At 39.2% G+C, this 25,850-nt stretch overlaps 1 protein-coding gene across 3 annotated transcripts; it reads right to left on the bottom strand.

Moving 5' to 3' along the window:
- Positions 1-2,821: 2,821 nt before the first annotated feature.
- On the bottom strand, positions 2,822-25,850 carry GOLGA3 (golgin A3). 3 transcript variants are annotated; one of them, XM_058851493.1, is made up of 24 exons: positions 25,587-25,850; positions 23,601-23,950; positions 20,497-20,778; positions 19,547-19,659; positions 18,382-19,073; positions 17,073-17,184; positions 15,704-16,010; positions 14,878-15,080; positions 14,511-14,648; positions 13,405-13,566; positions 12,280-12,648; positions 11,879-11,956; positions 10,645-10,908; positions 10,051-10,145; positions 9,671-9,887; positions 8,945-9,088; positions 8,115-8,312; positions 7,508-7,624; positions 7,136-7,275; positions 6,215-6,347; positions 5,877-5,999; positions 5,369-5,533; positions 5,000-5,160; positions 2,822-4,492 (listed from the first exon to the last, which is right to left on the bottom strand). In XM_058851493.1, exons 2-24 carry the CDS (start codon positions 23,728-23,730, stop codon positions 4,285-4,287), a joined length of 4,551 nt encoding a protein of 1,516 aa, XP_058707476.1. In that variant the 5' UTR covers positions 23,731-23,950; positions 25,587-25,850; the 3' UTR covers positions 2,822-4,284. The 3 variants fall into 3 exon arrangements, with proteins under 3 accessions (XP_058707476.1, XP_058707477.1, XP_058707478.1); XM_058851494.1 differs by having other exon boundaries at positions 20,620-20,778; XM_058851495.1 differs by lacking the exon at positions 20,497-20,778.

Raw genomic sequence — 25,850 nt, 5'->3', positions numbered from 1 at the left:
TCCTTAAAGAAGAAAATAACTCACATTTGCAAGCAAGGTACAGGAATTTGTCTTCTCGTCACTGCATGTGGCTTAATTAGAATGGAGACATTTCTGCACTGTTCCATTTTGTACACTCAGGCTGACAAATTCAGGCCAAGGAATTGTGTTTCTTCCCTGATGAATTCAGGTAACTGAGAAAAATAAAAATATGACGGAAATAAAAACACAGTGAAGTTTAGATGTATGAAAAATCAATACACAATAATGTAATCTTTAAGACTTTTTTTTCCTTAAAGGTGGCTATACAGCATATTCAGGATTTCAACATAAAAATTACTGCCCAAAACCAAAGAGAAGATGGTAACTTTTGAAGGAGAAACAACATGGGGCCCTTTAGCAAAAATAGTTTATTGCACAAAACTTTTAAAGGAATCCCTATGCACATAATTTTTATAATCAACATGCTTTGTATGATCATAAACATTAATTGTACATAGTGTAACTCCTCCAGCCCCTGGGTTATCCATTCTTCAAGAACATGGAATTATTAACTTCTATCTGTACAAATACAGCCTAAGCAGACATTACTGAATGTCATACATGAAACAGAACCATTTCATTTACAATATCCAGAACATCTTTCCCTCCCCTAGAAATCTGTGTATCTCTATTGGAAATGAGGCTGCCCAAGACTCAAGTGTTGCTCATTAGTAGGAGGCAGAATGATTGGATGACAGCTGATGAGCATTAGTAATTCCTCTGGACAGCAATTGCTTTCACAGGAAAATACTTAAAGGCTCTGATCACAGCAAGTCACATGCAACTATTCCCACTTTCCCCACAAAGTTAATAAAATGTACATCACAAGCTTCTGCATCAGCAGCAGTGAATTTATTATCTTTAAGGTAAATTTATATTGATAATACTACCTGTCCCCAGCATACCTTTGATATTGTCACAGCTAACACTAAAATAGCTGTGCCGCTGCAGTTCTCTCCCCTAAGAAGGAATATATAATCTATGACAATATGAACAGTAGAACATTCATCCTGGACATTACATGTGTGAAAATCTCATCGATTTCTGCAAGGATATTGCCTGAATAAACAGTATGGGATCAGATCCTCCCATTGCATGAGTGGGTAAGGGGCTCAGCTGATCCCAATACAGTGCACAAATATTTCCAAGAAATCTGGAAGACAATGGAATGGAGCATTATGCAATATTCAGCAATGCCAGAGACTCAGTAATATTTTATTCTATTGTATGGTTTGCTGGTCTTTGTTGTGATTTTTTTATTTTAAATGCACAGTTATTCAAGAGCCCTCAAAAACTCAACAGCATCTGAAAAAATAATGCTGCATCATTTACCAGCTTTCAGCAGTGGGGAACATTCTCACATTGCAGTGACATTTCTCCTTCAATGAGATTTGGTTTAGTACATAGCAACCACTGAAGAAACACACAAAATACATTCTATTGCAGTACTTGAAAAAGGAAAATAAATTTTTAAGAGATTATTCTTCAGGTTCTCCTGATTATTTGGCAGTGCTGTGACAGGCAGAGGGGAGACAATTTTCATTCCTACAACTAAGTTATTTTATTGCCTAGACAGCAGACCTGAAGCTTTGTAGACTGAGCATGCTCAGCCTCAGGGTGAGACTCTTTAATAAAGCAGCAACTATTTCTCTGGGTCATTTAAAACATAGCTGATGAGCTTCAAGGAAAGGCCTTGCTTTTATCACACACTGCATGCTCTTTCTAGAAGACTTCTCAGTGACTTCTGTAACTTAGTACCTCACCAGATTTAGACCTTCAAAAGTCTCACTGTCCTTCATTTAAGTAAATGACATGGTGTTTCTGTTTGTGGAAGAAGCACCTGGTGAACATGACAGGACAATACCCAGTGTCTGCCAGAAGCAGTTGGGCCAATGCAGGAATCCAATCCACAACAGCTCCCTTATCTTGAAAAGGGAAACACATATCTAAGGCTACTTGATTGTGCAAGCTCAGGTGTCTTCAGGAGCTACTGCAGCAGGATGCAGAATGGACACAAAAAGGACAGCTGACATTCAGAACAACTAGGAAGGTTTCTAACAATTCTGGCTTCTTTGATACCAGATAAACCTTTATCCATGCAACCACCGCCAAACTAACAGATTAGAACATAGTGGATTCTGAATTGTAGGCAATGTATTTAATAAAGTGAACAGCAACACTAACGCTGTACAAGTATTTTAAATCCTGGACATTTGGTAGTTTTCTTGTACTGAATATATTATTCATTACAGTTTTATTTTTTTCTTTAACAATACTGTGGTTTGTTTTTTTTTCTTCTTTGAGCTAATATACAGGCAACTTCAAGAACATGACAACAGCGAGATAATCAGTACCATTTACTCTACAAAGTAAACTGCAGCAGTGTGCAGACACATCTTAAGCTGGTTTGTAAAGCTTTTGACTTCAAATTGTTTGGTAAATCCATCTGATGGGCACCTAATGCCACATCAATGCATTTCTTCCTTTACCAGTTACAAATCCTTGTCTGTCAGCATCACTTGTCATTGATCCTAATAAAATCTAAGTTAAAATCCAGTAGCTGCAGGGCATGAAATCATTCAGTATAAACACTTATAGTGCAAGGTGTTCAACTGGACTAGAGCTTGAAGTGGTAGTTACAAGAAATCAGACTTTGGATAAATATAGGTGGGTTTGGGAGTTTTGTTTGGTTATTTATTCTTCACCTTACTGCTAAACAAAATGCAATATCCTTCCCCCTCCTCTGCAACAACCAAACCCAAAACCAGCGACAGCCTTTTTTGGAAAAATACATGAACTAGAAATCTTTTTTCCAGCCTTTGAATCCACTTGTACTTAATAGATTTTTTTTTTTTTTTTGTAAACACGAAAAGACAGTGGATATAATTGACCTGTTTCATGTTTTAAGGACAAAAACATTGTAGCACATGAATTGCCACTAAATCTTCCCAATACCTGAACACTGAATTTTAGGGTGAGGAGAAGGCTGGCTTATCACTGAACTATGAGCCACATGGAGCAACAGGACCAAAGATGAAGGAAACTAAAGTCAGCTGCTTTAAAAATAACTTAGTCAAGGTGTTCTGCAGAGGGGCTGCCACAGTGCCAACACTTCCATCCACGGTGGACACCTTGTAATAGAGGGTGCAAGAAGTAGAGCAAGTGTGTGGGAGAAGATAAAACTATTAAAAATAATAATAATTTTATAGGCATTAAAATTATGTCTTTTAACATAAAAATAATTACATTTCTAAAAGCTCTGGCTTTAGGGGCTCATTTCCCTAAGCCATTTGTACAGTATGTCAAAGAAGAGCAAACTTAACATTAAAATAGTAACTGTAACAAAACCCCTCACTGTAGCCTTAACTTACAGTATATAAGCATATTAAACCAGATATTCAAAGTCAGAAAATTATGATTTTTTTCTTATAGATATATATATATATATATTACACACATACTTTTTAATGGGTGTCTACTTCAAAACTTGAAATTAAAAGGTGCAAAGTATTTGTCCAGTGAAGCAAAGCTCACTACTGGCCTGTGACTGTAAAAGAAAAACATTAGCCAACATCCCAGGCAAATCTGCCAAAGATACCAACTGCTCTGCATTGCTTGTCTTTAGTCTTGTTCCTTCTGCAATAGGTCAGAGGTCACCTTCAGAACTGGAAATGGCTTACAATAACTTCTTTTCCTTCAAATACAGATATCTATAATCTGAATTTCAAGAATAAGAGATTATAGGAGGGACAAGAGAATACTCAGCATATCCAGTTCTCATGGCTGAACATGAGAAGAACTTATTTTTCTCTATAGTTTGGCTACAACCCAAGATGGGGAAAAAAAACATCCTACTCCCACAAATTAAAAAAAAACCCAAACAAGAAAACCTAGATGTTACATAATCAACAGTAATTCCTTAACAAACTCACCCAGACTGAACAATTACATACTTAAAACCAGATGCTTCTCTTGACCTCATTTTAAACCTTCATATGAATCTCTTACTAAGCCCTCAAATGAGCTAGATTCACCACTTGGCAGTACCCAACATGACAGAATTGTTATGGCAAGGTTTCAAACAAACCCTTAGAATAGCATATTCTGCATTTACTATTCCATCAGTTTCTCAAATCAGTGCCCTTTGCTCCTACAGGCAAAAGCACAATGCTGAACAGCATTTAAAAAAATGAAATAAATAATTTTTATAAAGATTTGTTTATATACTTAAAGCAATAGGAAGAAAGACAACTGATAAGAAGGTTATAGTGTCAAAGCCTCCTTGTCACTAACACTACAATTCTCTTTCTTTTCATCTGCAGGAGGAGTCTCCTGCTGGTCTGCTGCAGTTGTAGGACTTGTAGAAGTAAGGTCCATTAACTTGCCCTCAATATGAGTCCATGAAGACATTGATTCATGTACTGTAATGGTGTGTTCCTCCATCTGGCGCTGAAGGCTGTCCATTTCTTGCCTTTGAATGTATTGAGAACAAAAAAAAGCAAAAATTAGCAAGCAGAAAACTAACTGCTAAATGCAAGACCAAAATATTACTTTTCTGATTCTTGATACCTACCCCAATATATACGTATATATATGTGTATATATATATATATATATATGATATAGCTGTATGCAAGAGAAGTAAATTTACAAGAAGCTTAGGAACTGTTTTCTTTAAGAGCAAAACAAATAAAATATGATTAATTCAAAAATATTAATAGCTGTTTCTGGTTTTTTTTTGCTGTGCACAAGTTAGGATGGACATTTTATTTTTTTTATTGTAAAGTCTTCTTTCACTATGGTAATGACCATATAAGCAAGCACTTACAATGACAGAACTGTCTGTGACATCCTACTTTCCTAATTATAGTCCCAATAAAGAATTAATTTTACAAATCCTTTTTTCCTCATGGTGGCAGCTGGTTTCCTGAAAACATTTTTAAGATTCTTTAATATGGTTTAAAATAACAGGCCATACTTTAATTGCCGGAGACAGCTGTTCAGATTCTTTAGAGGCTCCTTGCTCACAGCTGTTGGTTTCAGCAGTTCTTCCAGCAAGGCAGCAGGCACTGGACAATCAGGAATCTTGACTGGAGTAACAGGATTGGAAGAGTTATTCTCGCCTTTCAGTTCTTTCCTCTGGTTAAGGGAAAAAAAGGGAGTCAGAAACACAATTAAGTTATTTCATCAATATCATTTTTACCACCTAGAAAGGGTCTCACATCACATTACTGGTGCACATCTGCACAACAGAGCAGGAATCACAGGCACATTCATGTTAGGTTGTTTAAGAGCTTTAGCAGAGGATTTCCCTGTACTTTACAATGTGTTCTTCCTATTTAAATACCTTCTTCATCTTGCCATGCTTCAGGTCCAACTTCAGCTGCTGGTTTTGCTGCAGCAGTGACTTCATGCTGTTCTTCAGTTCAGTCACTTTAGCCTGCAGCATAAACTTATCCTTCTGAGTCACTGACAGGTCTTCCCGCACCATTTCCAACTCAGTCTTGATATTCTAAATGGGAAGAGAATCAGTGTGATGTAGAGAAACAGCATAAAAACTCTAGCCAACTAATGTTTTTATAATCTTTTCAGTTTCCAGATGAAACTGGAAATAAAAAACAACACACAACACCACTGTTTGAAACAAATTTGCCGTGGCAGAAAATCAGAGGTTAGGTTAAAAGAAAGTCAGTTGCCTATTTGAATGGCATAAAGGTTGAAGAAGGAACAGCACAGTCAAAATAAAAATTCAGAAAAAAGTGTAAGTATGCTTTTAAAAAACAAAAGTATTGTTTTTAATTATCCCCCTACAGCAATCAAAATTCCAGTCCATCAGAACTGGATCAATGGAATACCTGCAAAACAACTTGTATCCCTTCTAACTCCCTGTGGCTGCGCTGTTCGGTCATGTCCAGCTGCTGCTTAAGTGTTTCAATTTCTCTTTCTTTTCGTTCTACTTCCCACTTCAGGTCTTCCACCTACCAGGGGGGAAAAAAAAATCATTGGAATTATCTAAAGGTGCAATCAACCACAAAATCTGAAATATATTCTTGTCTCATGAAAACCTTCTTAAGAAAACCTAGCAAAACTTTATTAAAAATACTGAATTAAGGACAAGAGAAATTCAAATAAACACAGTAAGGGTTCAATGCAAGAGAAGTACAAATAAACACAGTAAGGGTTCACTTTTTACCTCTTGGCTTACTAGAGGCTGTTCACTAAGTTTGTCATCCAGGCTTTTCTGCAGAACTTGGAGCTGAGATCTGGCTTCTGCCAGCTCTTGCTGAAACTGAGATACCTCCTGGGAATGCTTTTCATCCTCTACCCTGCACAGCAAGATTAACAGACACAGCAGTTACTCAATCTGTTCTTTAAAACAAGAACTTCTCTGGGTTAGCCAGTTAACTATAAATGACATGATGGTGCATGGAACCTGGTTAATTACAGCTCTGACTGAGCTGAGGGCTTTGCCAACAAATTCATAGAGCAACAGTTAATCACAAAAAGATTTTATGAAAGAGATGTATAAATATTAAAGACTGAAAAAAAAAAATCTACAAAATTTTTCAGCACTGGTAACAGTCCAATTACAAACAACAGATTATGCAGCAAAAAAAAATAAAACAAAACCCCGTCAGCAATTTTGCTTTGTTTTTGGAGGAATAGGGTTAAGCTTATATCCATTTTCATGTAGGTCTGATAATTTCTTGTAATTTAAGAAAAGAATTTATATAGGAGCAAACTAAATTTTAATACATTGTGGAACATAGACAATAATCAATCCTCTATGTAGCTCCTCAGGGATGTAAAAGAGAAGAATAATTGGATAAAGTGTTAATCCTTACTAGCAATGTGAAATAGTAGAAGTGTGTGGTGAAAGTGAAAAAAAGCAGATAGTGAAGCCTAAAAACAGTGTACCTCAGGTCTAACTGAATTATAAAGAGAGAGAAATGTAGGTATTTGCTCAGAGTTCAAACAAGTATCTCGTTGTCAGGTTCTGATGGGGAACAATCAACATAAACCACCCCAAAGAGGCAAACCCAAAAATTCAATAATGTATGGCTTTTTCAGAGGATTTGTTTTAATTACTGTTCTTTTTGAGACATTAACTTACTGCAGCTTGTCCACCTCAGCCTGCAGGGCCTGGACCAGCAGCTCTTTGGCATGGAGCTCCTTCTTGATCTCACTGAGCTCGAGCATTGCTGCCCGGTGGTGTCGCCGGTTATGGGCTGCATCCGCTTTGGCTGCTGCTTCCTAACAGGATAAAAAGATGCAGTTTTACTCTTGTTTTATGTCTCTGCAGGTGAATCATATGCAGGAGCTTAATACAGGACACAACAGAGAAGGCATCAACTGATCTTTCAACCACTGGCCTTTGTGACAGACCCCCTGCAGGAAGCAATGCTATAAAACACATATTTCATTTCAAGATACTTTTAAAATACCTTTAAATCACTTTGTAAATAAATAAAAGATAAGCCATTACCTGCTTCTGAAGGTCTTTAACTTTTAACTTTTCCTTCTCTAGGGAAGCCTGTAAAGCTTGAATAAGTTGCTGCATTTGCTGATCCTCCTCCTCTTTCCGCTTTAGGACTGCCTGAACCTGTAACATGTCACAAAAACAAATACACATTTTGTGTGGGCTCACTAGAGGAAATATAAACACAAGCCAATGCAGGGGTTGCAGAACAACTCTGCTGTTCACTGATCACTCTTTCCACAGAGTACCTTCAACCTCACAAGTTGATACCATTAAATGGTAGCTCATTGCCTATGTCAACAGGAATGTATTACTATTGGAATAAAAATTATTTATCTCAATGAAGCCAAATGTAACACATGTGGATTTTGTATGTTCCAACACTGTATGTACCTACACTTTCACTATTGCAAATATTGTAGTGCAATTTTATAATTTCTTTTTCTAGAGAAAACTCTGTTTAGTGCCAAGTCCCATTTCTGATCTCCTGTTCAACCCCCATATTGATGCTGTTATGCAACACAGGGGGGACCCAGAGCTGGAGAAAATGCACCAACTTTGTATCACATGAGCCAATTCCTTTCTGAAATTATTTCATTAAAAATTCAAATACCTGTAGATTCAGTTGTACCAAGTCTGCCTCTCTCTTTGCTAATGCTGTTTCGAGAATATTATTGTGCTCCCGCAAAGCAGCGTTGGACTGGCTGAGACCTGTAAGTTTTCCACGTTCGTGTTCCAGTTCAAGAGCCAACTTCTTATTAATTTCTTCTAAACGTTTTATCTTCTTCCTGAAGCCTCTAGATTCCTGAAGCTGTAGTCAAACAAAAACACAAATAAAACAAACAACCAAACAGCTTCAGGCTACTATTGCACAAAAATTTGAGTTAAACTCATTAAGCATCTTGTTTTTCCAGAATGTGATTTCTTTTTTCTTTTCTTTTTAACTTTTTAAAATGAACATTAAAAAATAAGTTCACTTCGATGTTTTTTCCTGTTGGAGGACTAAAATGCTTGCTAGAAAGAAAAATCCAGGAGCACTGTTCAGGTGCAGATCCAGAGCAGTTGATATCTAATTTTTTGTGCCACTCTACAACTGAACACCATCACCTGGCCCTCAATGTCACTGGGGTTCCATGACTCGCAGGAGTTCCAAAAGCTAATGATTGATGTACCCTCACTGTCTCATGACCAGACAGCTGGTATCTAATACAGGAACCATTCTTCTCTCTCATCCTCTTTTCCTATAGGACAATGACTCATGAAACCACAAAGAACCAGCACAAGGCAACAAAATTTGCAAGTACGACTAACATGATGTTTCCTATCCATGATTCTGATTTTCTCCACCATTAGTATAAAATTTTTGGTACTAAAATTTTTCCCTGTCTCTCAGGCACTTTTTACTGTCATATGCCCATCTACCAAGCAAATTCAAGCAATCACCTCATCCTCAAGTTCCAGCACTTTCTCTCTGTACTCTTCAAGCTCCTGGCTGGTCAGTGAAATCACTTCTTGCAACTCTTTTTCCAGCATCAACTTACTGCTGCTCACAGCTCGCAGTTCTGTCTTCAGAGCTTGAATCTTCTCCTAGAGACAAAGGGGTCACATGTGATTAGTGCGTCACCCATCTTCAGGAGTCACTTCTGCTGTGGTTAAAAAGCCTTCTCTAGCAAATATGCAACAAGGTGCTACGGTTTAATTTAAAGGTCTTGCTCAGAGTTTTCCACCTTTGCATCCAGCTACTGCTGTTGGTGTATTTGATATCTTGCTCCACTGGTTCAAGAAATTGGAGCTTTCCTCAGTAAATTAATTTTCTTATTACAGCCCTAACATATATAAATAAGCTATGGCTACCTTGAAAAACTTTTAGCTGTCAATGAGAAGAAAGCATTAAGAGCTAGAATCTTGGAAAATCTTCAGATACTAACCCTTTAAAAAAATATTAAAAAATCCCACCAAAAAAACAACCAACAATAAAAATTTCATCAGTAAATCCAGCTTGCCAAATCACCTTTCTCAAATATAGTCAAAGAAGTTCTCATGCTCAAAACCGCGACACCACGGTTTTATCTAGTTTTATTTTCCAAATATTTTCATCATTTCAGGGTGAAATAGTATTTCAAGACTTACAGCTCTGTCTTTGTAGAATGTCAAAGGACATCTGCCTACCTGAGCAATCTGGTCATTCCCACCATCAGTAATTTGTGCTTTTAGTTTGCTCAGCTCTGCCTCAGCAGATTCCTTTGCAGTAAGAGATTCCTGCAGCTTCCGACTGAGAATGCTGACTGCATTCTCATAGGCTTTGTGTTTTGCTTTCATCTCTTTCTGAGCACTCGTCAGGTCCGACCCAAGACGCTTCATTTTCTGTTTCTGCTCTGTAATGGCCCTGGTGTGAAGGGAAAAGAAAACACCAGGTAAAAACAAAAGCTGCTTGACAAATAGTACTACAAGATTAATTTTTCACATGACCCAACAAAACCCAACATCTGAGAGCCAAATATGAAAACCAAATGCTGTACTTCTTTTGCCTGTGCTAGAAGAACACTTACTTTTTTGCTTCTTCTTGCATTTGTTCTACTTGTTGTTTTAATGCCTGATTTGCCTCAGCAAGAGATTCCATTTGTTCCTTATCGAACTGCAAAGACTTAATGGGAAGGAAAAGAAGACCCATGAGAATAAGAACAAAAGCATGCTTGCTGTGTATGTTTCATGATAAAAGAAAAATCATGAAATTTTAAAATTACTTCCATCTCTAAATATAAATTGCTCTCCAGTTCTCCATATTCTCTTTTCCTTTATTTCCTCTTTAACTCTTCCATCTGAGGTCACCACTATTAACACATATTAACAGTGTTTGAAATTTGTTCTCAGATGGAGTTCACTTTAGGCCCAAAGAAATTGCTTCCACATCAGTCTTTTACCACTCCTGTAGTGTTTCTCCCCACTTACACAAGATGTGAGTAAGCAGTCACGCATTTACAGAATTTTGGCAGGTATATGTTGAAATGTCTAGACTATTTTGAGTGTATCATCAAGAACATTAGCTTGCAGGTGGTCATTCTGTTTATACCCAAAGTTAATAGAAACAGCAGTGTATCCTGGATGTAACACTCTCCAAGTTCAAAGCCTTACACCTTCCATACCTGTAGACGTGTTTCCAAATCATCTCGTTCTTTCTGCACTGACTGGAGGTGATTTTCTATTTCCACCATCTGCTGGTGAACCTGAGATACTTCCTTCTGCAGTTTTGAATGCTCAGATTCAAGTGACTGTTTTTCAACTTGGATTTTCAGCAGCTCTCGCTTTATCTCCTTCAGTTCTGAGTCCAGCCGCTTCTTTGTAGCTTTCAGCTCACTGATGAGCTGGTCCTTGGAACTCGCATCTCTTCGATAAGCTTCCACCATGACCTTGCACACAAGAGTTTCAAGAGGACCATGTCACCTCTGTTTCAGCTTTGCAAATTTTTGACTAATTTACTAGAAAGCATTTAATGATTTTCTTTTAGTTTGAGGGGGTGGGAGTGTCATACAAACCAGCATCAGCTTCTGTAAGATATTTACTCTGGTTCAAAGGCTTTTATGCAAGCTCAGATATAAAATAACAGTTCTAATCATATTAGGAGTTCATTAAATGAAACACCTCAATGTTCTCTGCAGTAAGGGATACTTTTCTTCACATTCTTTATGGAAACTGCATTAATTATGTGCCATTTTTAAAAACCAAACTAATTTTTAAAAAAATAACCATCCCATGCACACAATTAGTAACTTTTGCCATGAGAAGAGGGCTTAACTGTGACTGACAGTTTAAACAGCCTTCCCAAACTTAAACATAACAAGCTAAAACAAACCTTGATGTTCGGTTAATAAGCAATCAAGCAGCAAATTAATGCCACCTTATAAATAAGACACATATATGTGCAATGCTAATGACACATCCATTTCAAATTACTGTTTCAAAATTGTGTAAATTCAGAATAAAATGTGCACTAAAATGCTTATTTACCATCTAATTACTGAAGCAACTATGATTTTTTTCAAAGCTGCAATGAAATGACAACACTTGAGGATTTACAAGTGCTTTTGCAAAAGCAAACCTAATCAACAAACCAAAGAGAGATTTTCTATGGTGGATCACTTGGCAAGCTCCCTGAAGCCCTATCAAAGCATTAACTTGCTGGTGGATCAGCTTTTACATTAACTGCAGACAGAAATTCAACTGTAAGTTATAGTTTCTGTATTTTAATGTCACAAAGTTTTGTGATACAAAGAATAGATTTAAATATCCTCATAACCTCCCCAGAAGTACATGCCTTCACTGTTAAAAGAAGTGTATTCCTTGGGTTTATGTCTCTCAAATTTCATTGCTTTTGCTTACCTTCTGCTGCAGGAACTGTTCCTTTACTTTTTGAAGTTGTTTTTTGAGGTTGGCATTTTCTTGTTGCAGATTTTCCACCTGCCAGAGGGGGAAAAAGTCAACATTGCTTTATGTACCAAATGTCATACTACACCTGATTTGTTCAGTGAGCGTATCTGTCTGATTTGTAACAACTGCCTAATCTAACAAGGATGCTGTTTCTGACTAAGCATCTCAATGGTTAGATAACACAACATTCTATACAGAAGGTCTCCACATTGGGAGCCAAATTACTGCATAGGAAAGATGTTTGGCCCCCTGTGACACAAAAAAGAGCAAATTAAAATATTACTTCCCAAACTGTGACCTGCACTCCAAATTGCTGTGTTTTAAAACTGGTAAGATTTCAGAAGGATCATTACCTGGCTTGACTTGACTGCCATTTCTTGCTTCAGCTGCTCCAAGATTTGTGATGTTTCCTCTGTATCTTCTCCAAGGCGTGTCGCTCCTTCATCAAGTTGTTCTTTACTTGCTTTTGCTGCCTGCAGAGCAACTTCCAACACGATCTTCTCATTCTGCAAATACTGGATCGTGTCATCTTTAGAAGCAGCATCGCTCTGGAGCTCTTCTAGCCTGGCCTTCAGCTCATCATACTGTGTTTGCAGGTCATCCAGGGACTGCTCTTTGGTGTGCAGTGTCTCTTGGGTAAGAGTCAATTGCTTCATCAGGTCTAGGTGCTCTTGCTGCAAGGATTCAAGCTGCAGATCTCGCTGATGCAAAGTCAACTTGACCTGACAGGAAATATTTTAAGATTAAATTAATACAAAACAAAGGTTATCTTTGCAAAAGCACTCTAATCAAAATCAAGTATTGTAATTAATATTTTAGCCTGTAGGAGAAAATAGCAGAAAGTGAAAATATTTTTTAGCTTTCTTAGGCCACTTCTATTTGCTCTGTTAATTGTATCAACTGCCTTGAGCAGCATCTGCTACCTTACAGACTAAGCAATGACCAGAATGACAAACCTAAAATATTTATAGCATTCATTGTATTCGAAAGTTTTACCTGAAAAATGTGTCCACAGTAAATTCAGCATTATTAATAACACCATATCATTACATGGAATATAGCACTGAGCTATCACATACTTCATGTCACTGCAGCCCTTGACCTGCTGCCTGCATAAGGTTACAAGGTAAAAGCAGGGCTCTGTAAGTGTAAATGTATATAATGATATCCTGACTGCCTAACAACTTTGAACATGGATCTTGTCTATACTTACAGTGATCACATACTGAATTCACTAAGAAAACCCAGCATCTGGCAAGACAGTAGTTATGAAATTTTTATAAAGTATTATTACTGACATGTCCAAAAAAAAGGCCTTTTCACCTGGAGCAGAATGACTTTAATACGTACTTCATTTTTGCAGCAATCTTTCAAGTTTTAAAAATAAGTTAAGAACTCAGTATCTATTCATTATTGCCTTTTCTGCCAAACAAGCATTTCTCTTGGAATTCCTGGGAAGTTGATTAACAACAGTTTACCTGTTCCAATTCCTGCTCCAATGTTGCTGCAGAATCAGCCATTTTCTGAAGCTGTTCTTTCTCATCCTCAAACTCCTCTAGTTTTCTCTGCAAGTCTTCTTCCACCATGGTTTTAGCCTCCTGGATCTGCATGAAGGCAGCTTCTTGGTCTAACATGTCAGCCTGCAGAGAAAAAGCATGGAATCAACTTCTACAGTTTGAGGGAAGGAGTGGGAAAAAGGAAAAAATAACCAGGAAAATAAAAAACCTAAATTATTAGGAAAATTTGTAGACAAAAATACAAAAATAATTCTGATGTCTGTTTTACACCCGTATGCCTTTACTGAAGTCACTCAGTTTCCTGTACCTAAAACTCCTTAGAATAATAGTGAATGTCTTGCATACTTGTGACAATCTGAAATCCTATTAAATAACACCTTGTCCTTTCTCAGATGATGAGCAAGACATGAAGAAAAAGAATTCTTATTAAAATTAAGCTGTTTGGGAAAATTCTAAACCAAAAGGGATTCCTTGGACACTGTAGCTATTCAGGAAACAGTCCTGTAATTTACACAAGCTATCAGTAACACTGCAGGTGCTTCCACTAACCTGCTGCTTTACTCTCCTTTGAGACTCAGAAGTAGGAATGTCACTGAAAATCAGGGGAATTGAAGGTTCTTAGACCTTCAGAAGTGACCATACTGCACTTCAGATTTTACCCAGCTTTTCTTACTGGAGGGAAGGAAGGACAAACCTGATTACTGAGCAATTTCACACACTTAAAAAAGCACATTACTGGTTTAGATTAACTTCCAATTAGGTTTCCTCTTGAATAAATTCATGGATGGGCAAATTTATATTTGTCTTCAAAGTTCAATTAAAAACAAATACCAGAACTGAATATGGAAGTATCACCTTCAAATGGGAAATAATGGCTTTGTTCCCTCTTATTGTTCATAATGCCATGCAAATTTATTTGCTCTGAAATATTTACTGCTTTTATAATGCAGGATTTGAACCAATTCATAAGAATTCTATGTTTCTTTGCTAGACTGCTCTTGATCTTACAAAACATAAATACACAATCTAGACAGAACATAACTCAAGAAAACCATCTACAACCATACCTCAATATTTTGTAGTTGTGCTGCAATACGTTCCTTTTCTTTAATGGACCTGTGCTGGGTTTCAGTCAGCTGCTGAGACAGGGCCACATTCTCTAGTTTGAGATGCTCCAACATTCCTGCTTGAGTCATTTGCCCAGCCTAAAGGAAGGAAAAAAATCACAGATTAATACCAACAGAATTTAAGAGTTTCAGGGAAAAAAAAAAAAAAAAAAAAAAAAAGTTGAAACTGTGTGTGCCTTATCTCAGCTACCATGAAATGGCACTGGTGCAGTCAGGCCATTGCAGAAGGCCACTAGATTGTCCTGTTGATAAAACAGACATGAAAGAAGAGATTCTCAATTCTCCCACATGCAATAAATCACAATACCTGTATATTGGCCATCTCACTCTGCAGCCTGACACGGGCCTCCTGTGCCAGGACCAGCTGCTGCTGGTACCACTGCCTCACATTTTGGAGAGATGTGATTTCTGTTTCAGATGCCTTCAGCTTGTTGGTCAGTGTGGTCCGTTCCAGCTGCACTTTCTGAAGCTGGGTCTGCAAGGAAGCCAACTGCTGGCGCAGGTCATGAACTAGAAAAACAAAAATAAAGAACTTGGACTAACACAAAAATAAAGAACTTGGACTAACACACCCCATTGTGCTATTTTTATGCACACTTTTTCAAGGATTATTGCTATATTCATAGTTTTTTCTATTTTTCCTTTACTGTTGAACAAAAGCACATATGCCTAATTATACAAAGATTGGATTTTTCTGCCAAAGTGCTAGAATCCAAAATACCAGGTCATAAGCAGAATAAAATTAAACTAAATGAATCACTTCTCTAAGCATTCACAGTTCCTTAGAGGCAGAAAATAAGAACTAGCTAAACATCAGGAAGTAGGTGTCCTGGCACATAGAGTCATCATTACAAGTCAACATTTGTACAATTTTCCAAAAAAACAACTAGGCCACTGTCTGGACTAAATATTTATGCCTCTCTCTCCAGGCTGGCAGTGGCAGCTTGCAAACTGTGACACTTCTGTGACACAAAATCAAAACCAAACATCTTAAAATCCAGACCGTTTTATTAGTATGATATCAAATAAACGCAAGTTTAAATTTCTTCTTCTTCCTGGACTTCAGAATCAAGTTGAAATGAGATGATTTATGGAACAACACATTTTAAAGATTGACATTTACATCTTCCCACCTGTACTATCTCTGGTGAGAACATTTTTTTGCATATCTTCAACCTTCTGCAGGAGTCTCTGGTACTGCTCCTCTGCCAACTGCAAATCATTGTTTGAAGAAGCTAAACTGGCATTCTTTGCTTCCAAGGCATTTTGCAGGTCAGCCATTGCTCGTTCCAGATCCCAGCAAGACTGCTTTAATGTGGCCACTTCTGAGCTCAGGGATTCCTGCTTCTGCTGGCTGTTCTGGCTGTGCTCCATCTGTGCCTGAAGCTTCATGTTCAAAGCTGCAAGTTGGGCTTGTAGCTCAGTCTTCTCTTTGAGAGCCTGTAGATGTCCAGAAAATCAAAATACAGGAGTCTCATGAAAAAATATATTCATGGCTGACTAAAAAAGATGCCCAGCAAAATGGCTTCGATAAGGCAAAGACCACTTGCTTGTAAAAAATTATTTTTAAAGCAACACCTCACCTATCAGGTATTTCAGATTGTCAAAGAAAACAGAGGAAAGCATATACAAAATATAGAGTGTTGTATGTCAGTAAGCACATCAGGATTTTTCATAAAATGCATATTTCCACAATTCAAAGAAGAATTCTTTATATTTGAAGTGCTGTACCATCAATTGAAACAAAGAAAAAATACTTAAAAAGACATGGCTAGCACTGCTTCAGATTTATTGTCTCTCTTTTATTTTGACTTTAAAAAAAACCACACACAAAAGCCTCACTTTTTTCTTTTTTTTTTAAAAAGTGATCTTTGAATACTTTACCAACTTTCTACTAATCCTCTTCAGCATCTGTATTGGGTTTACATGGCAAGGTTTTGCTACTGGCGATCTACCAGGGGTGGTCCCTGTGAGCAGCTGGCAGAAGCTTCCCCCTTTTCCAGTGGAGCCAAGGCCAGCTGGCTCTGAGATGGACCCACCACTGGCCAAGGCTGAGCCCATCAGTGACAGTGGCACAGCCTCTGGGATGAGTGATTTAAGAAAGTGAAAAAAAAAACAAAAACAGCAGAAGAGCAACAGCAAAGATAAGAAAGAAAACTGTGAGAGAAACAGCTCTGCAGACACCAAGGTCAGTGCAGAGGGAGGGGCAGGAGGTGCCCCTCACTCTGGAGCTGAGATTCTCCATCTCTCTGTCCTTATCTCAACCCAGGAGCCTTTCATTGTTACTTCTTCTCTTCCTTGGCCACCTGAGGAGGAGAGGGACAGAGCAGCTTTGGTGGACACCTGGCATCCAGCCAGGGTCAGTCCACCACAGCATTCTTGCAAAGTACCTCATTCAACAATGTTTTTGCAAAACAATTCCACAAGTAATGAGTAAGAGGCTCTTGAAAATTAATTATTATTTTGATTTGCTGAATACAGAATTTAAAATTAATTTTCTACCTGATTAGCTTCTAGTGAGAGTGCTTCTAGTTGGCCTTCAAGTCTCATCTTCTCCTTCATAACCTGCAACATCTCGTCATGAGTTCCTGCGATAGAGCTTTCCATAGAAATACTGGAGATAGAGACAGCACAAGCACAGTTAGAGGATTAGAATACAACACTCATCTAGTTGAAGAAAAGTGACTCTGAAATTAAGAGGTACTCAGACTCCATGTGGCTTAGACTGTAGGACATTTTTTCTGGCTTTATGATAGATCCAGAACACAGTGTAATCTCTGTTAAAAAGAGAAAGAAATTATACTCATGCTAAGGTATTATACTTTAGTTTCCTGTACTTGAAGCAACTAGAATCTAGTGTGGCACCATATATTTGTTATTTTACAGAAGTGCAATCATTGACTTCATATTCTGTATTTACAGATCCCATTTTAAGCAGACAGCTCGATATGATGGGATCACAAAACCTCCACAATTATTCTCACAACTGTCTGCTTTAATGTGCCTGAGAAATACCAACAGCTGCTGCAAAAGGAGGAAGAACAGGTATTTGGCATAAGGGATTCCTTATGCTGATTCACTGCTGAACAGCCAAGGCATCTGGAGAAAAAGATCTTCTCTCATTACCATAAGAAATAAATCTAAGCCAGAATAATCACCAACAACTGACTGTACACCTCAACATCTCTGGGCATGACACTTTATTCCAACAAAGCAGGGGGAGGAGCAATTTCAAAAGTAGGCTGTATAAAACATGCATCTGCAGACAGCTGATAAAAAGCACCCATTGTTATTAAGGACTTCACCAGGCATGCACTTGCTTTCTGAATCAGTTTAATACCTGTCATATACACAAGCTTGGGAGACTAATTCTCATTCTCAAATGGCTGAAGAGGGTAAATATCTAGGACAAGACTTGGCATTTCTTAACTATGTGAGGTATGAAAGGTACATGAATAGGTTAGGAAAAGGACAATACTAAATATCATTGAGACAGTCAAGTCTACACTTTCAGACTATAGACCAAGGCTCATGAGTGATTCAGTGAATGAAGTCCTATACAGACAAAAACAACTGCTTCCAGTACATTTAACACAGCCACTGGCAAAAATACCTTTCTCTAAAGATATACTTAGTAAATAGGTGCTCAAGTGAAGCAACCTCTCACATTCTTTTAGAATTTGTAAGCTACTAACAGACTCAATCACAGTGTAAATTAAAACTGGATCTTAAGTTAGTACGAGGGAAAAGTAATAGGTTGCCTGTTACAGCAGAAAGAAAATGTCATTAACTAACAACAGATCATTCTTACCTGCTAGAAATACTGTCCCTCCTGCTCCGTACCTCTCCATTAACTTCTTGCTCTTGGGCCTGATGTTCCACTGCCGCAGCCTGCAGCACCTCACTGATGGAAGGAAATTGCCCCATTGCTTCAGGATGTATCTTCTGGCCATTTATTGTATATGGAGTATCCTGTTTGCCTTCTGCATTCTGTGAGCTGCTATAGAGGCCTTTCCCTGACACACTGCTGTAGGTAGAGCTGTCGCTCTCATTTCCATCCAGCCTCATTCCCACTTCACTCCCATCAATTTCTGAAATGCTATCTCCTGCCAAGGAGGAATTCTCTACTCGATCATCCACATCAGAGGGCAGACTGATCTCAGAAACAACTGATGTTGGACCACTTCTGCTTTGCATCAGAGCCCCCCCAGATAAGTCAGTAGCCACAGAATTCCCAGTAGCATTTCGAGCATCTGAATCTTCAGTTCTGTAGTCAGCCAAGGACCGGATCTTGCTGGCTTTAGATTTTGAGCTTCTTCTTTCTTTTGAGGATGCTGGTAGTCCCAAGCTACCCAGCTTTGGCCCCCTGGGGACGCTGGTCCGCAAAAAGGAATATTCTTTTGTCATTGCTACAGTGCTGGCTCTTGGCAGGATTTCTGGATTTAACATAAGCTCAGGATCCAGGGTGCTGGAGGGACGGGTTTTGGATGTAGACTGACTTGACTAAAAGAAGCAAAGAGCCAACAATAAATTCCAGAATGTTAACTTTGAAATAGCATCAAATACTTATTTTGCTGTAACTTAAGCTAGAAAGCTCTACACTTTTAAACTGATATTATACACATGTCCTTTCATATACAAGATAAATTATATCATCCATCAACCCTATCAAGCTGCAGTATATAGATGTTGAAAATGTTAATGTGAGACCCTAAAAGGTAACTGAAAATATAGGCAAAATTGAACATTTAGGTTACTTTAAGTTTGGTGTCTGTTTTTCCCCCCCTATTTTAATTAGCACAAAATGGTACGTTACTGATGAGGTAACAGAACCAAATTTTGCCTGTCAAGGAGAAATAAATGCTTTCTCTCATTTGAGAAAACTACTGAATGTTTTAATTCAGGGCACAGAAAAGGTAAAGTTTTCAAGCTTCTCAACAAAACACAATCTAGAAGGTGTGCTGTGTGGTACTCACTCTTTCTTGGTGTCTCTTCACTCGGTATTGCTTAAGCTGTTCTTCCAGACGCCTTCTTGCCTGAAGCCTGATTTGTTCCTCATTTTCCAATGGCAGTGAAGACTCTACTGAGCCTGTAAGGGAAAGGTATCTTCACAGTCAAACAGAAAACTCCAGCACAGGCAAAAGGGATGCAAAAGGTAAAAGCCCTTCTACCATCAGCAACATGCTTCATGCTTAAGCAAGGAACAAAAGGAAAGCCCACTGACATGCACCTCAAATGACCCTCTTCAAATATCTCCTTGTGTAAGCACTGATAAAGCCTGTGGACCTCCACTGCTCAGTCTGAAAATGCTGTAGTTCCTCCACAGATATATGACAAGAGATTATACAGCAAGAAAAAAACATATTGCTGTCATTCACCAGTCCAGCATTTCTGACAGCACTAAAATTATAAAACTAAGCAGGACCTCCACAGTCCATTCATTCCCTACAAGTAGTGGAAAATTGTTCCCTAGGTACATTTTCTTACCTTTCATTAACTCACATGAAACCTTTCCTATAGTAAGACTTTTAGACACCTTAATACAAAGGCTTTCCCTTCTCCCTCCTTCATTGCTCTTCTCTCCTTTTTTTTTTTTTTTTAGTTTAGAATCACCTAGTTCCACTGTTCTTTTTTTTTTAATGTCACCTGTTACTCCTAATTATCAAGGAGATTAGAATAGCTTCAGCCCCAGAAAGCGTGAATTCCCCTCCAGCGAAGAGCCAGTTTTAAATGGTAAGGCACATGCCTTAGCTGCAGCAGAGGGCGGTTTACTGAAAGAAAATGAATTGTAGTTCTAAGTAAAAGTTTACTGCAAAAATGAAGTTTAGTTCAAGCTTAAATGATACAGGAGTCCAGAGCCAGGCTCAGAGTAAAAAGCTTTATGGAGCAAGAGAAAGCAGGGGCACCATCATAAACAGATGCTTACACAATTCAGTTTCTTGCATGGGAAGACTTAGTTTGAGAGACTGCAAAGCTTCTTTTCTAAGAGCTATGCCCTCAGCACTAGTTCCCTGAGACTTCCTTAGGCTGTCATGGAAACCAGTCACACCTGGGGATGACTCTTCACCCTGCTCACTGCTGGTAGGATCAAAAGATACAGGAGAGTCGGGGCAGAGTGACTCTGGCCCATTCTGGCAGGCATCCACTTTGCTGTTTATCTCCAGACTTCCCTCTTCATTTGGCACTTCGTTGATGTTATTACTGGTAGCTGGAAAAGAAAGTTTTACTGAGCTACACTTCAAGCCACTCCATTCATCTTCATAGCTCCACCCAAATACAATGCCAGCACTACTGCCTTTACATTGTATGAATATGGAAACTGCTACTGACAGCAACTGGCAGGAGAAATTTCAGAGAGGATTTCTGATTCTTTACTTTAAAAGACCAGAACAAGCACTTTTCATTTGCCTTACTATGTTGCCCTCAAGCAGGACCTCAAATTCATCATATAAAATATCTTCAAAACTTCACAGAGGTTTTTAAATCTTGTTAGGTCTAGAAGCATGAAACACAGAGTGTAAGGAACTCTGAGGAGCAATCTACTACAAGTAAGCCTCAGCAGCTGCAGGCCTGTGCTGAATGATTCAGCTCTTTGATGTGCAGCTGGGCACTGGGGAGAAAGCATCCACCATCCCGATTTCCAGCCTGGCCCAAGCAGTTGCTCAATTTTACACTGAGTTTACATTTTTTCAAATAGGATAGCTTCATCTAAAGTACAGTAGCAAAGCTCCTAAGTATCAAAATAATAAACCTACCAATTAAAATGAAATTCAAGAATCACTTCAACACCAATTTAATCCTCACTTACTAATACTTTTCTTTTCCAGAAAGAAAAAAATGCGTATTCAAAACCAGATAAACATTTAATAGGTTTGTACTCTGGATTTCTCACACATTTCTATTTCACTTGGCTGGGGACTACTAACATTTATGAATCTCCTATTGCAAAAAAACTGTGTATCTAATTTTAATTACTATAGATGTCAAATGAGCAGAGAACTGGAATAGCCACTGCCTTTCTGTTCATTCCCACACCACATTATCACTGAAGAAACTGGAACTCACTGGAATAATATGCAAGATTTAATTTTTTTCCTAAAGACGGTAGAAAATATTTAACATTTATGATCATAAAGTATTTGCAAGAGCAAAAGTCAAGTTCCCATCTGTGCAGTGCATCTTCCCTCAAGCCAGCTCAGTGTGAACCAGCAGAGAGGAAACTGAATGAGGAAACTGAATTTGGGTAGAAATATAAAGCTTTCAGACTTAGGCTGCCAAAACCCATCAGCTCTAATATTTGAATCAAAATACTTTTGAGTATCTTATTTGTCATGCAGACATTTCAGGCCATTTAGCCTTAATCACTTCTCTGATTTAGACCATGTCGTCACAAAACCAGTTGCAGGCATGATGGAAGGGGCAGGTTGAACAAGGATGTAAAGGAGGACAGAGGGAAAGACTGCTTTTTAATGACTAACATTTTAGAAATAGAATATTGGTAAAACCATATTTAAAATAGGTATCAAATGTTAAGAATAGCCACAAGAAGCCAAAAATAAGAAGACAGCTCATACATTCATAAATACTGTTTCTACCCTTCTCAGAAACTGCATCAGGTTTATACTTTATTCAGACTTCTCATCAGGTTTATACTTTATTCAGACTTTTTCTTCACAACAGTGAGTGGTATACATATACCAAAGGGATGCTGGAGCAAAATTCTGGCAGAATGGTTTCCTGGCAACTTCCTGACACCAGGAGACACTCAAAATCTAAACACTCCTTGAACTAAAGTAATTTAAAGGCAGTAGTGTCAATACAGCTGCAGTCTTTTTAGAACAATAGGCAAGGAAATGCAATTAGATTAAAAACAGTAGAAAGACACACTATCTATTTGTAAGCCACAATTTGAATGTCCAACACGGGAGATGATAGGAACCTGTGATCTGCAGCTCCATAAAAGATGAATGAATCATCACCTCACTACACACCCTCCCACTGTGATAACAGGCAACATAAGAAAAGCAAATAAAGTGTCAGGGCCTCCTCTCTGCTGCCTGTGACAAGGTGACAAACCTGTGCTGCCAGAAGGCCCCAACCTCATCACGTCACCTCCTTTCATGTAAGGAACCACTGTGGTTTTGTGTCTACACAGCCACAGTGTACACACCTCTCCACCCAGCCACCCCCACACCCTTATACACCAACATATCCTCAGACTCCTGCCAGGGAAACACGGAGATTTCAATTCAGTGCAGGGAAAATAATTTCACAATGAAAGCAGTTAAATACTGCAGTGGGCAGGGAGGCTGCTGAACCTCCCACTACAGACACTTTCAGAATTCAACAGGACGAGGCCCTGAGCAACCTGATCTAGGTGTGTGCTCAGTGCAGCAGGTTGGACTAGATAACCCACACAGCTCCCTTCTAACTCAAGTTTGATTCAATAATCTACTCAGACAGTGGGCTCTAAATAGTTTCTTGTAAAGAGCTGAGTGATTATTTTATTATAGAGCTTGTCTACTAGCTTGTAAAAAAGTTACTTTGAGATAAATTGGTGAGTACATGCCAGCATCTCTCTTTCATAAAAGGAAGCATATCCAGATGTTTTGGGTTCTGCCTAAGTGATTTAATTTATTAGGAAGATTTCTTCTGCCAGAATAAAGTACTCCAGTCACAAGCTTACTCTGGAACAGCCATTTCAGAACTGATCGTTCCAGAGAGTCTCAGGTGCACACTCTCAGAAACATTATCTGAAGATAGACTTACACCTTGAACAACAAATACTCACCTGACAGCTGATAGTATTTAAGTTAATAGTTTGGTTTTGCTTTCAAAATAACAAGTTCTACAGCTAAAAAAACAGTTTTACATACACACAGAGCTATAGACTTCACCAAACTTGCTTAAAACTGCTGTACAAGAAATTCCTGATCTCAAGGAAAAACTTCACCTGAACAATAACACAGATGATTATATAAAAGCCTGAGTATGACTAGGAAATTATCTGGTGCATATTGAATAACTTACTGTTAATTTCATCTGTAGTAACTAGATGTGACTTGGCTTTACAATCCAAAAGTTCTTCAGAGCTGGTGGGAGCTCCATTACTGCTTCTGCTCTCCAAGTGAACATCCTGCTGGACAGATGTGGAGTCCATGGTAAAAATGGTCCAGATCCCTGGAAAGTTCTTCTCAACAATTTGCCACCAAGTGAACTACCAAGTCCTGTTTCTCTCCATCAGCAAGAACAGCATCAAGACGTCACACAGGAGCACGGTTCTGAGCAGTAGAGATGTTGGTGTGCAGCAGGCAGCTGCTAATGCCACATAGTGGAAACAGCTCGTAGACAAAGTTGTAATCACCAAGGAGCTGAATCCTCTAGAAAAAAAATGTAGTGAATTTACAAACATTTACTAGAGCTCTGAAAATATGAGTTAAAAATAAAATAGTGCCCACAGACAGAACAAGGACATGTGATAAAAACAGAGGCAATGAAATACAACCAAGTATCCAGATTTGGGGATAAAAAGTGATCTGTTTATGCTCACTATTTTAGTAGCACTGATGCACTGCAGAACGATGCAACAGATAATATTTAGCAAGACAACTGATTTAAAATCCTTGTCCATTTTAATGGAAAGATCTCTTTAGCCTCTGCTTTAAGAATAAAGTCAGTATCAGAGTAGTATTCCGCTCTGTAAATTACAGTATATATATATATGTACCATATATTTCATTAAAAGGAATGAGTTTCAATATCTTTTGCTAAAATGAAGTACGGAATTCAGATTTAACTTTTTTTTAAATTAAATTACATCATTACTCTTTATTTGTCTGCAGAATAACAAGTATGAATCACCATACAGACTCTGAACTACTCATTACAGCACAAGCTGGCAGTCAGAACATCATCGCCTGAATGCAGCTCAACACTGCCTTCTCCTACGACCAGCCAAGAAAAGGATTTCCAAACACAGTTTATAGAATTTGCAATTTATTCTTTAGGTATTCAGGTAACCTCTGGAGGGGATGCAGGAGGCTGCTGGAGAATGTCAAATCAGGAATATTTTGACTGCATTTTTCCATGAACACAAACATTCTGAACATTCCTTCCCTATCTCCAGAGAGCACTTGTGTAACTGCTACTGTGCCACACTGCCCTGGTAACCCTGCAACAACACCATCACCTCCAAAATGTTACTGAAGCTGCAAACAGCTCAGGGCACACAGGAAAACACGATTATGTACATGACACTCACAGAGTTGAGCTGTGAAGGAGCTAGAAACCTGCAGCACCTTTCTAAACGGGAAACCTCCACAAAAAAAAAAATAAATAATACCTTCACTGTGATTTGTTACTAATTTTTAAAGATTTTCAGTATAATAAAGCTTTTGGTAAAACTCCTGAAACTTCCACTGTACAGCAAATAGATGCTACATGACAGGTTACCATGAGGAATTACAGACAAAACAGATGCAATATTTTGGCCCCTTACACCATGTCAAAATCCAGCCAACGAGAGATGGTTTGTTGTCTTTGTCATAAAACACGCTTAAATGATCAAGGTGATGAAGAATGGCTTTCTCCTGTACAACCCATTTCCAATATTAAACGGTGGAGTATTCTGGCCTCAGTCCTTTTGTACCCCTGTGCTGCGCACAAGCAGACGCACACACACAGAGATGCAGGCACGCCACGGGAACACAGCAGTAACCCCACAGGGAAAGAGCTGTATGAAAGTCACCGATTTTGCTTAAAACACGAACAACCAGGACGACAACGGTTCCCGGTCACGGACCGGGGAGGCACCAGCAGACACGGCCGCGGGGTCCCCGGGCCGGGCACGTCCCTGGGCGCCGGCTGAGGCAGCGGGAGGCCCGGGACCGCAGCCCGGAGCCGGGCCGGGCGGTTCGCCGCCCCCCGACAGCCCCGAGCGCCCCGCGGCCTGCAGCGGCCTCCGGCCCCCCAAGAGCCGCCCCCACCGCCCCCCATCCCGGCCAGTCCCCCGCAGACCTGGAGCCGCCCGCCCGGCGCCGGCTCCTGCCCGAGACGTGGCGCTGCCTGCGCCGGGAAGGGGCGGGCGCGGCGGTGCAGCGCGGTTCTCACTCCGCCGCCAGCCGAGCGCTGCCGCCGCTGCTGCCGAGCGCGGCCCGAGCGGGGCCCGGCGGTTCTACCGCCCCCGCGGCCCCGTCCGCGGCCCCCGCCGGGCACAGAGCGGCTGAGGCCCGGGCGCTCCGAGGCGGCGGAGAGGCCGCCGGGCCCCTGGAGAGACGGCGG

This window comes from Poecile atricapillus, chromosome 16 (assembly GCF_030490865.1).
Source record: "Poecile atricapillus isolate bPoeAtr1 chromosome 16, bPoeAtr1.hap1, whole genome shotgun sequence".
In the NCBI taxonomy this organism is placed as follows: domain Eukaryota; kingdom Metazoa; phylum Chordata; class Aves; order Passeriformes; family Paridae; genus Poecile; species Poecile atricapillus.
This window is presented reverse-complemented; position numbering and strand designations above follow the sequence as displayed.

Bases quoted from the DNA above. Each gene is read 5' to 3' on its own strand.
- GOLGA3 (XM_058851493.1), bottom strand. From the start codon at position 23,730: ATGGACTCCACATCTGTCCAGCAGGATGTTCACTTGGAGAGCAGAAGC. The intron at 17,185-18,381 runs GTAAGAATGATC...CTCTATCTCCAG, and splicing joins AGGGACAGTATTTCTAGCAG to TATTTCTATGGAAAGCTCTA. The intron at 15,081-15,703 runs GTGGGAAGATGT...TTGTTTTTCTAG, and splicing joins TCTCACCAGAGATAGTACAG to TTCATGACCTGCGCCAGCAG.